This window comes from Halichoerus grypus, chromosome 7, assembly GCF_964656455.1.
Source record: "Halichoerus grypus chromosome 7, mHalGry1.hap1.1, whole genome shotgun sequence".
Classification (NCBI taxonomy): domain Eukaryota; kingdom Metazoa; phylum Chordata; class Mammalia; order Carnivora; family Phocidae; genus Halichoerus; species Halichoerus grypus.
The window spans coordinates 39,176,073-39,189,021 of record NC_135718.1 but is presented as its reverse complement, the minus strand read 5'-3'; the positions used below and the strand labels follow the sequence as shown (position 1 = coordinate 39,189,021).

Genomic DNA, 12,949 nt, shown 5'->3' with positions numbered 1-12,949 from the left:
CTTATTTTATTTATTTGAAAGAGAGAGAATGAGAGAGAGAGAGCATATGAGAGAGGGGAGGGTCAGAGGGAGAAGCAGACTCCCCGATGAGCAGGGAGCCCGACGCGGGACTCGATCCCGGGACTCCAGGATCATGACCTGAGCTGCAGGCAGTTCCTTAACCAACTGAGCCACCCAGGTGCCCCGATAATCCTTTACCCTTAATGACAAGCATTTCACTATGGAAAAATGTGAAAATATACATAACTAGAGAAGAAATATTGAAACCATTCCAAATCTTAAAAGCCAGAAACAGGTGCCTGGTTAACATTTTTGATATAGATTCTCCCAAACTTTTTCTTATTCAAATATTAAATACACATATTTAAATTAAAATGGGATAACATGCTGCTTTAAAACCCATTTTTCTCCTATAAAATATTAGTTTCTCTTCTTTAAGAATTGAAAAACTTCTCAAAATGTAAAAAAAAAAAAAAATCTATGCAATTTTATTATTATGCTAGAGTTGGCAACCTAAAGAAAAATACAGAAAAATTTGGCAATAAATCATATATGATATTGGGATGGAGTCTATTTTCACTAGCTTGTACGCATGAGTGTGTGTGGTGGGGGTGTCTTGATGAAAATACAGGCCACAGAAATCTGATCTATGATATTTTTATATTAATAAAATTGATGGATGAATCTATTACTTGTAAGTCACAATTATTTTCTTTCCCTTTCATTGACCACAGTCACTGACATGCTACCCCAAAATTTGGCATCATGGTATATCAAATATTTTAAGCTGAATTAAGTTTGAGAAAATGGCAGAAGCAGGAGGGTCACTATGACCTCCTCCCCTCCTCACAGTGTAATAAAACCCTCATGTGCAAGGTGCCCACCCTGTATTTGGAGGAAAGGAACATCCTTATCCAAAGAAAAAGGGATGCCAAGAATTCTAACAAACAGGCCTTGCTAAGTTTTCCCTGGATAACTACAATTACCTCATATTTCTTAATCTGTCAAATTCCTCAGCGATGTCTACTCTTCATTGAACCTAGCAAAAAAGTAAGTGGGTCTGTTTCTTTGGGCCTTCATTTCCTTAAGAAGGTTCCTGTGACATGTAAAACTTACATTAAATAAATTTGTGTGCTTTTCTCCTGTTAAATCTTTGTCCTTTTAGTTTTCAGACCTAGCCTGGGACCCTAACTAGGTCAAGAAAAAACTTTTTCCTCCCTTACAGTATTTACCTGGCTTACATTATATTAAAAAACCAATTCCATTTTATTAATAGTATTTGATGATGACATTTTTCAGTAACAGATTTTCCCAGATTACTTACTTGATAAAAAATATAAATTACAATAGAATATAACAGATGAGATCCAAATGCCTAACTTACGTAAGGGTGGCATTCATTTTGGGGGGGACTATATATTTTTTAAAACAATTATATATTTCTTAAAACAGTTTAACGGGGGAAGCACTATTATTGGGATTTACTTTCCTCCTGATTTCAATGAGTCCAAATACATTTCTGGGGAAGCTCCAGTCCAATAGATTAACAGCCTTAAACAGAAGGCAATTCAGTACAGGTTCTAAGAGCTCCACTTGCATTAACTCATGTAATCCTCACAACAACCCTATTACTATCTCTTTTTACAAATGGGAAAATAATGCACAGAAAGCATTTAAGTAACCTGCCCAAGACTCATAAGCAACAAAGCAACAAGGATATGAAGCCAGGTAGCCCTAACAATGGCCCAAACTCTTTAACAGTATGCTATACCTTTAGAAAAATTACTTTCTAAATCTCTTCTAGAAAGTAATGACACAAGTTTGATCTTTTTTTTTTTAACTTCCTTTTTTGTTTGTTTGTTTTTTGATCCTACTTTCCTGGCCATTTTATGCTAAGGGAGACTACCCATGAGGATACTACTGAAAAGACAAAAAGAAGCATGATACAGAAATCTCTAGTTTATCAGTCAGGACTTCAAAACAGAAATCTCATCTGTCATCAACTATTCTTCATAACTGAAGCTGTCAATGTACAGTACAATTCTCAATAAAATTATGAAACTGCTAGACACTTTTATAAAAGCATCCTCCAACTTCCTGATTGGCTCCACCAAATCTTTCATACTAGTCACAATCAAAGACACAGACGATTGTGGCTCTCTGTGATTAACTAAGCACAGCTAAGGTATTCACTGATAATCATTGGGTTAACTGTCACATGGCAGAAACCTGGAAATCAGAAAACCCTCTAACTTCCTGGCACCCATTTAGCTCCTTACTCCTGGGAACACCAACAATCCTCATCTCTTCTTTATCCTTCCTCTTTAAATGAATACATGTTTCTGGTTCTGTGGAGTCTGGGAGATTGATTAATAACATTCTCCAACTTACTTACGAAGCAGCTAAAACAAAAAGAGGTCAAAGAGACAAAAAAAGTTAGAAAAGTTATGAAGTTGAATTGTGCCTATGAAAGTTAAGGGGAATATCTCGATCTTACTTAGGGGCAAAGTTATCTCACTGACACAGCAGCCTTGCCAATCTTGGCATTTTGACCTATCCCTTCTCTCTCAGATGGTAATGTACCAATGGATGTCCTTTCATGTTAGTGCCAAATTAATGTCAGATGCAGAGTAGAGATCTGCAGCTGAATTAAAAACAAGCCCTCGGCATGATCTATAAAATCTACACCAAAGTGGGATGAACAAAACATCTGAATTCCTATCAGATACTAATAGAAAAGCTAAGAAAACCAATCTGTATTCTGGTCTGGGCAGATAAGAGCAGACTGTTACTTTTAGTTGTAGATACCATATTTTAAGAGGGACCTATGGCCTGGAGTGTATCAAGAACAAAAATAAAGGGTTTAGGATCCATATTATATGCAAAACAGAAGAAATTAGTAAATTTAGTATGTACCTGTGTGTGCTGTTAGAGGTGGGGGTGGGTCAAGAAAGCACGATGATATATGAAGAAGACTGAATGTTAAAGAAAATTAGATTCATTTATTGTACCACCAGAAGGAAGAACCAGGAATGGAAGGGGCACAGAGATTCTTTGGAATACAGAGTTTCTTACTGAATGAAAGTATTAGATAATAACACGAGCAGCCAACAACGGGATACACTGAGGTGAAACAGTGCATTTCCCGTCATTGAAGCTGTCTGTCATCTGTCACAGATATTATAGAGTTGATTGATATTTTTAGTAGACAGCTGGGTGAGATGATTTCCTGGGGTCCCTTTCATCTCTAACATGCCAAGACTCCATCCAAAATGCTATACATGTTCTCTTCCTTTCTGGCTCTATTTTGTTTTTGTTTTTATCTTCCACTTGTTTAATCTTTTACCCACTTCCCTCTACTAATAATCATCTCAGCCATGCAGCCGGCCTCCTAAGGTAAGTTTGTTTTCCTTTCACCTCACAAATAAACATCTTTGATGGATAAGAAACACCACAGGAAAGCCACTTAAGTAGATGTGCTTCCTCCAGTTAACTTCCTTAAAAGTGAGTCCCTTTCATCACTAATTCCAAAGGAAACAATTACAAACTATGATAAAAATTATGAGAAAGTGAAAATGAGAGTTAACATGAATGCATACGCAAAATACGCATTTAGTATGTTTGATCATGTCTTCATGTTTGATGAAAAAGTTGATCTACTCTTCTTTAAGTGCTTTGGGATCTGCTCTAGATTAGGAAATGTATTAACTAGTTCAGGGCACAAAGGAACTTACAAATCTGAATAAACTCAGAATGGTTATTATTCGTCTCAGTTATTTGCAGATAAATAATAAGAAAAAAAAACAGTAAATTAGCAGCTTTCACAAAATCTGCCAATAGTACATGTGAACAGCCAAACTTCAAAATTCTTATCATTCAGACAAATTCTAGGTAACTACTATTTACATTTTATTTTAACAAAGAAATTTCCCCCCATCTTGTCCTCCAGAATGAAAAGCCATAAAATACAAATATAGTAACCAAAAGAGAAGGGTAAGGATTAGTATTAAATATTGGTGTTCTAGGGGTGCCTGGGTGGCTCAGTCGGTTAAGCATCTGCTTTCAGCTCAGGTCATGACTCCAGAGTCCCTGGATGGAGCCCCACATTGGGCTCCCTGCTTAGCGGGGAGTCGGCTTCTCCCTCTCCCTCTGCCTGCTGCTCCCCCCTGCTTGTGTTCTCTCTCTCTCACTCTCTCCCTCAAATCAATAAATAAAATCTTTTAAAAAAATAAATATTGGTGTTCTAGTTGATATTAGTGTCTTCACAAAAAACTCCTAAATAGGACTCTGCTTCAGAAGAAAAAGACTAAGGCAAAGAGTAGAAATCACAGGCTTACAGGCTTTGATTCAGATAGCATGACCTTTCCAACAATGAGAGCTATCAATGGATCATTTACAGGAAACTCCCTAGCACTAGGGCAACTAAGAGGTTGGGAAACCATCTTTCCAGGAGTTGCAAAATAGAATCCTATCACGGTAAAAGAGCCCTTATAATTCTAAGATTCCCAGATTATTTTTATTATTATTACCTTTCCCACTCTGGAAAATCTTCAAGACTCTGTCTTGTAAATGTCACCAAGCCAGTAGGTTCTACAAAAGCAATAAAAGAAAAACACACCCAAAAGAAGTTTTGATTTTGGAAAGATTATATGCATTCAGTAAAATAATGGATCTAACAATGGTTATAAAACTAACTGGAAAAATACGAAGCGTAGTGTTAGAATACAACAGACGACTGATTTAAAATAATATTATCCTTACAGTAGGAACTCCTTCTATAAAATAGTAAGCCCTCAACTAAAACACGAAACTAACAAACAGCACAATGGTACCCACTGGTAAAGTTTTCTAAACTGAATACATTTGTAAAAAATCACTGAAAAAAAAAAGGTGCGTTAATGAGTGTAGCTTACACAAAAAAGACAAAACTGAATTTTAATCTGCAGACACCTCAAAGAAAGGACTTAATCTTACATCTAAAGGCTCGTGAATGTATACACATTTATGCATTTTATAATAAAATAAAATGTCTGTGATTAAAAAAGAAAATTGTTGGCATGCCCTTGGGAGTTGACAAAGCTAAATCCAGGGCTTAGATGATATGCAATTGTTCTACTTACAAGGCACCATAGCTGGAAGGAGGAATTACTGTGTTCTATGAGGTTAGAGAAGAAAGATGACATAGTTTTTAAGGAGGAATAGATACGAGGGGATCAAAACGCAGTATATTTTAGAAGAATGCGATCTTTTTTGTTAGGTTTACTTTTTTTTTTTTCTAACTAGTGGCAAAAGCAACAAATAAATCAGTAGGCCAAAAGTAATTTGTTTGATTCAAATCAAAGAACAAACTAAAAAGGCCAGGCCACTTCTGTTTTCTTCTGTTAAAAAGAAAAGGAGGCAAGAAAGAGAAAAGCTCTTAAGCAAAGAGAGATATGTCAGGAACTATTAGTGATAATGGTGGTAGAGTCCCAATAAAAGCTTGACAATCATTTCATTCCTCTGGATGATTCCACATTTCTCTGCTCTTAGTCATAAGCAGTAACAACTCAAAAATCATATGGAATTGTTACAGTAGAACATTAATGGGTGACTTTTGTTAATATGGGTTATAAAATATTCTTAAGATTTCCTTAAGAAATTTCTCTAAGGCAAATGGATAACATATTTAAAACTCACAAGAGATCAAACAATTCAAACACCAGAGAAGCAATTCTATTAATAAGAAATTAATGTCAGTATCATTATTCAGCAACTTAGCAGATAAGAATATTAAATGTCCTTCATATATACTAGGAGATCCCAAGAGAAATTCATAAATGAATATCACTAGCAAAGCCAGAAAAAAGGCAGATCATGGCTCTTTAGATATAATTAAAAATACTTAGCATTCTTACTACCTTTCTTCCATAAAAAGGTAACTTTTATGCTAGAATAGATTATTTTGGTTAATCAAGTATTTCTCTTAATAAAATCACAATATACACTGCATATGAATCATCAATTTTTAAATACTCCACCTATAAAGTATTTTATCTAAAACCATACTGAAAATAATTCAGAAAGCCCTTGAAAATCTTTCAACCTCAAGATCCTCATTAAAAATATAAAATGTAGACACTGACAACACTGAAAAGTTAGTCTTGATGGAATTATATTTTATCAATTCTAAAAGGCATATTAACTTCTGAAACTGGGATACATCTTTCCGTAATGGAAGGTATCTAGTCACTGCCACTGGTCTAGATTAAAGTCGAATTTTTCCAGAGAAGATGTGTATCTGCTTCTCTGGTCATCTGGGAACACCATCAACCTGAGATCAGTGTGAATTAAATCCACTGTTGCAGGCTTTTGTGAATCACACTGATAATATGACTTCAGACTCAAACTTGAAGCTTGTGGTTCAAATTCTCAGGGGAGATTTTTTTGTTTCTTCTCTAGCCAGTGTCATGTTGACACTTGTAGTTTCTTTATTGTCCCTTTTTTACACAGGTTAATTTCTCATCTATCCTTAGACTGAAGGTACAGACCTTTGGTGAATCAGCTCTGTAAAAGAGGTCTCCTATGACTCCCCATCCTGAGTGTTTTTTCCTTCTTAGTGGTACGTAACATAATGACACTTTTTACCATTTATAATGTCCTAGATTTGATGAAATATTGTTTAAATAGGTTTCTGTAGTTTCCATTAAGTAGACTTCAGACCTTCTATATAAATTAATCATTAACTTGCAAACCTCTTTTGTTCCACTGAGTATTTCCTCCTTAAGCCTGTAGCTTTACATCCTAAAAACTTACAACACATATCACTATATTTCATAAAAAACTAAATTACCATGTACAATGAAAAAGTCAGAAAATCAAATGTCTAGTTATAATTTATCTTTTTCAGCCTAATTCCTAATACTTATGATGGGTTATAAATTTCTAGTTGAAAAAACAAAGTATTAGCATTTTCCCTCAAAGCCAATAAAATCCTAAAACTTAGACAAGTTAGCTTTTAGAGAAGACATACATGATTTGAATCCAAGAACAGAAAGGTAAACTCTGAATTACTTAGGTATAATAATGGAATTCATTCTATTTAGCAAAGCAAATTTAGAATAGCAAAAAATGTACTCATCTTTCCAACAAATTATTACCAATTCTAATTTGGCTTTATGTCTCATAAACCCAAATGAGTCTTCATTTCCTTTATTATTTCATTCAGTATAGAGATCAAAACTAAAATAAATAAGTTAAGAAATAAATAACCCTCTATCAAAGAAGCATGATTTTTCTCTTAAATATCAACATTCTGATAATTGATTACTTTCCAAAACTCTAAACAATGTTTAATAGCAATACCTTCAAAAAGAAAAAAATGCCAAGTATACTATAATGTGAAATTATATACTAAAGGAAGAATATGAGAAAATTGATCTTAAAATGAGTCAACGATGTACTTAGAGACAATCTGACAACCTGAATGACCAGAACTGAAAAGAACTCATTTCACTTGACCAGAGTTGACCTGCTCTACTTAGCAAAAGCAAACTTTAAGATGTTCTGGTTTCCCTTATAATCGACTTGTAGGAAAGGCCATCTACTGGAAATAGCTAACATTTATTAATCATGTAACTTCTCACTTCATACTTACAACTATCCTATGAGGTAACTGATCATTATTCTTTTATTTTACTGATGAGGAAACTGAGGCTTAGAGGTGTTAAGAAACTTGTCTGTGGTCACCCAGCTCCTAGGGTAAGAGTAGCAATACTGATCTATTATTAGCTAGTAACTTCCAGCACTGGTTAAGATATCTGCCTCAGGTGTTATGATTAGTCTCTGGGAAAACAAGATGGTCAAGGTCCAACAGAAAAAGAGAAACATATAAACACTAAGTACAACACTGTTTTATAAGAACTCTATAAAGTATGTAAAGGGGCCACAAGAGAGGGATGAGTAGGAAGGCAACAAATCAGCTATCCTCTGCAAATACACTAACTGTTAATAATCAATGCTTCTCTAAATAAAGAACACCCAAAATGTATTTCCTGGTCTATATACTTTCTTTTCAAAGTATTAATTTACTGTTTTTCAGTCATGAAAACCTATTAAAACATGTTCTGCTGGTCTAATTTCAGAGTATATAAAACTCACACATATTCATAGCACACATTTAATGTATATAATATGCATAAAATCTAGATTATAATGCTGAATTATTTGGTTTGGGCAGGAAGATGTACTTTGAACACAAAATGTTTCTGACCTGCCACTTGATCTGAACTGTCTGCATCAGTGATAAAAATTATATTAAGAATGAAAGGAATTTACTTTTCTCTGTGACTCTTCTAAAGTAGCAGAAGAGTGTTTTAAGCTTCTCCGGTTTCCTTGATGAACGTCCTTCAAACAACCTGAAAAAGACCAAAAATAAAATAAAAAACGGTGATTTAAGATGCCTTAATGACTCACAAACAACTAAATATATTGCTACCAAGTAAAGGAAGGTAATTCTATAATGACAGAGAACTGGAAAACCAGATTTAAACAGCATCTGGGGAGGACTAAAACCAACTAGAACCAGGCTTCTTAAAAGTTGTTCGAGTCAGATGGCACTCTCTAACAACAGTGTTTGTCCCATCTATGTTCCTCCAGGGAGAAGGCGCCATCTGGCCCCCCAAAGTCAATTAGGCCAGTGAGTTAATGCTCAGTCATTTTCCCAATGGCAAATACTAATAATTCATAATATTACTAGGTAGTTAAATGACTGAACAAAAATGGTATCTGAAAAAAAATCCACACGATTATGTTGGGGGAGGGAGGGCAGTGGGTGGTTATGACAATGACAAGCAGGTATGACAAGGTATTTGGGGACTGACCAATCTTTGGTAATTAAACAGATATACCCTTTGCACAGTAACCAAAACAATGCCTACTCATCTAGTTTCCAGCAACCTGGACTTGCACTACTTAATTTAGTCTTCTTCGAAATGACGTGGCATTGTTAATGGTAACACATAATGCAATTTATCCTGAGGAAAGAAAAGCAGGGCTTTGGAAGCATATGACCTGAATAAGGAGTTCGCTGAAGGATTTCAAACACAAAAGCATGCTTTGGGCACAAGATCTAGCTTTCCAAAGGCATTTAAAAATTATAAAGAAATTCTGCAGCTATAAATGATGAGGTATTATTTATCTGCCTCTAGTCATATACTCTGGCTTTACAACCAGAAATCCTTTAAGCAAAAGTTCACTTTAATAAGTGCCGAAATGGGTAAAATTTTTCATGATTAGAAAAGCAAGCTTATGTAACTATGCAGAGAGGGAAAAGTTAATTTCATGAGAAAATCCTATTGAGAACTGAAATGAATTAGGAAAAGGAAAGGAAATGTAGATTTCAAATGATCCTGTTTTCAATGATCTGAAATTCTATGTTCAGGGTCAATTTCTGAGAAAACAATTTATGTGAATACTTATTTCCTGAAAAGAATACTAATGTCAGAAAAGTATTTTAGCTAAATTTAAAATAGAACTGATTTTTAAAAACAGTTTAAGACCTGTATGGGGGCACCTGGGTGGCTCGGTTGGTTAAAAGCGTCCAACTCTTGATTGCAGCTCAGGTCATGATCTCAGGGTTGTTACATCAAGCCCTGAATTGGCTCTGCGATGGGCATGGAGTCTGCTTAAGATTCTCTCTCTCTCCCTCTCCCCCCCTCCAACTCTCTCTCTCTCTCTAAAAAAAAGAGTCCCTGTATGATAATTTTTACTCATCCAAAAGAACTTACTTTTCAAAAATGTTTATTACAAATACTCTTAAAATCCAGCTGCCTGCTGAAAGAAAGGATCTTTGAGAGTGCAGGTTTCAGCTTGGTTTCTTCTGCAATATGTCAACCAGGATAGTTTATTTAAATCAAAATAATAGTCAAAATGAAGAAGCCACTTGGCAGTTTAATTAAACATCCAGTATCAAATAAATGTGATTTACTAAATGAATATCTGGGGAACCATTGCAAAATCCCTTTCTAGGTTTACTACTTAGCAGAGGGAAACAGTATGAATATAAAGGCAGCCATCACCTTTTCTTAGAGATGAACTGAAGTACTACATAATTCAATTAAAGTTCCTCTTCCACAGAACTGCTATGTAGTAAGGAAAAAAATGGTTGTTATCCTTAAGAAATAATTCCCCCAAACATAAAAAGTGTCTGTAGCTTCTATTTGTGGTCAGTTGTTTGTAAAATCATATTGAAGTCCACATATTTCATAACCACAATGACAAATTAGTAAGCCTTAGAGCCTCTTGGGACTATAGATTTATTACCCTAGCAATATTGACTTTCCTGGAAGATTATATGGCAGTTAATATCACCTACTACAAATGAGCACCCATTGTTTATCTTGTAGATCCTAACCTTATTGGTACAAAGTCAAGCAGAATCTCAATGTATTGTTTATTTGTCGCTCCAAGCCTAATTTCAAATCACTATGTAGCCAAATATGCTTTCCCATCTTCCTGATGGAGCAGGAAGTGCATGTGAGGTGGTAGGAATAAGAGACAAGAAGGAGGTAGAAAGTCAGGGAAGATGAAGCAGGTTTAAAACCCTTGCATGGGGCGCCTGGGTGGCTCAGTTGGTTAGGCGACTGCCTTCGGCTCGGGTCATGATCCTGGAGTCCCAGGATCGAGTCCCGCATCGGGCTCCCTGCTCAGCAGGGAGTCTGCTTCTCCCTCTGACCCTCCCCCATCTCATGCTCTCTCTATCTCATTCTCTCTCTCAAATAAATAAATAAAAAATCTTTAAAAAAATAAAAATTAAAAATTAAAAAAATAAAACCCTTGCATGAAGTCTAAAATTCCACAACAGCGAAGTCTGAAAGTACTATGCGTAGCCACCCAAATAAAATGAATTATCCTGGTATGAAAGCAAGTGAAAATAACATAAAAACACAGTCAAACAACATGAGTGAAAATCACAAGAGTGATGTAGTATCTGAGAGACAGCATCTAGGGGGAGGAGGAAGACAAAGACACTGAGAAATGAGCTCGAGAAAGGAAGGAGTCAAAAAGATGAGGCTGGGAAGGCAGAGAGGAAGAGACTAACGAGATGAGGCTAGAGACGGAAGGAAGAGAGACAGAAATGCACACAGAGAGAAAAGCACCCAGAGAAATAGAGACTCCAAGAGAATGAGACCTTCTTATAATAATCAAGCACCATCAGATTTAATTTTTCAACATTTTTTTTTTTTAATTTAGGTTTTCAAGTCCCGGGTGTGTATATTTGAAGGCGTATTTTGAGTCAGCAGGTATGCAGATGACCATGCACATAAACTACACCACAATAACCCCTTTGCATGTAGGAAGGACATTTTGGCATTTAACTGAATATTAGAGAGTATTAAAAAAAGCAAACAGAAAAAGCCAGTCAGGCAACCTCACTCTTGTTCTAAACAAAACTTTTTATTTTCAAGGAAATAAGTCAATCAAGGGTCAGATACTTATTAACTGGTGTTTTTCTTTCCATACATATAAAGAAAATCATAGTTTAATAAAATCTTTCCCTGAATAGAATACTGATAACATTACTGGAATTGAATTCTAGCCACACACATACACACCCTCATGTGATTTCAAGTTAAGGATTAATCCCATTAGTACACAGTAAATCAAACTCAAAGCACTATAACCTCCACTTTAAAATGGATGCAAATGATAATCTGGAACCTAGCCACAAAGTCATTCTTGGCTTTTCTGTGAAGCAATCTGCCATATGGCCCCAACAGCACTTTCAATCCAGGGAACAGGCAGATGTAAAAGCCTCCTGGGCTGACCACTGCTACAACCCACAATTAATCTCTGACCATCAGTTTCTAAGCAATCTCAGAAGCATCAATGCTAATCACATTGGAAGCCTTTATATGAATGTTTAGGCCCTGAAAGGCAAGCAGGGGAAAAGGTCAGGGATATTTAACATAACTAAGCAGAGCTGGAAGAACACAACAATAAATAAAAACAGGAAGACTTATTCAATTTATTGACGTCAGCCTCCCACCACATACTCTTAGCCATTTTTCTTATTCAATCAACTAGCTAGCCATAGCCCTTTTGAGGCTAACTACACTCACACACACACAACTCCCAACTGCCAGAAACTATAATCATAAATAGCAACTAGGCAAAAAAGAAAACACCACCACAACAAAATGCTCCATAATCAGCTTACCAAACGGCTCATCAAATTAGGTACTTGATCTTTCATAAGTCACATGAAAAAGGGGAACTTTTAGTTGTTTTCCATTTCTGGAGCACTCTCAGAGCATTTTGCTCAAGAGGAAGTGAGACATAATGAAAGAGCATGGAGTCTGAACAGAAGACAGTGTCCAAGTCCCAGTCCTGCTGACAAGTCATTTATTCTCACTAAACCTGTTAGTATAGAAGTTTCCCTACCTAGAAACTACCATAGATAGAATCAAAGTAAGCTGTTAACAGACAGCACCAATGATCGTGTATAGTCATGATCCTGGTTTTTTTGCTAGTTTAGGCTTATTAAACACATACCATCTCAGTGCAGCCAAGTGCTGACATCCTGGCTGCTAGGATTCCCTAAAACAATTGTGGAGACCACCACAGGATTTACCTGCCCTTAATTAATTTTCAACATTCTGGTGACCAAGAGAATATCCATCAACCAGAAGACAGGAATATGCTTGTATTCAAATCTTCAATAGATTAAACTCTCATTTGGTGAAAATGCTATTGGGATACTATGAGTTTAAATCCCTCATGGTCACTCTGGACTGATGAATGACTTTGATTCATTTTACAGATCAAGAATTATTTCTAAGGATAGTTCTAGTTTCTGATTAGCTATGATGTAAGAAGTATTAATCTAATTAAACTGAGTAATTATTCAAAGAGAGGCCAAATTTGGTTAAGGGACATAGCTTCTAGAGGTTAACTTTATCCTAAGTTTGAA

At 35.7% G+C, this 12,949-nt stretch overlaps 1 protein-coding gene across 5 annotated transcripts in view; it reads right to left on the bottom strand.

Annotated features, from left to right (window-relative positions):
* PARG (poly(ADP-ribose) glycohydrolase) overlaps nt 1-12,949 on the bottom strand; it is a 121,467-nt gene that overhangs the window by 46,732 nt on the left and 61,786 nt on the right. For all 5 annotated transcript variants that reach the window (XM_036073414.2, XM_036073423.2, XM_036073405.2 and 2 more), the window contains 2 exons: nt 8,314-8,393; nt 4,530-4,590 (listed from right to left, as the gene is read on the bottom strand). In XM_036073414.2, the coding sequence (XP_035929307.1) occupies nt 4,530-4,590; nt 8,314-8,393 (141 nt within the window). The remainder of the gene's footprint in view (nt 1-4,529; nt 4,591-8,313; nt 8,394-12,949) is intronic.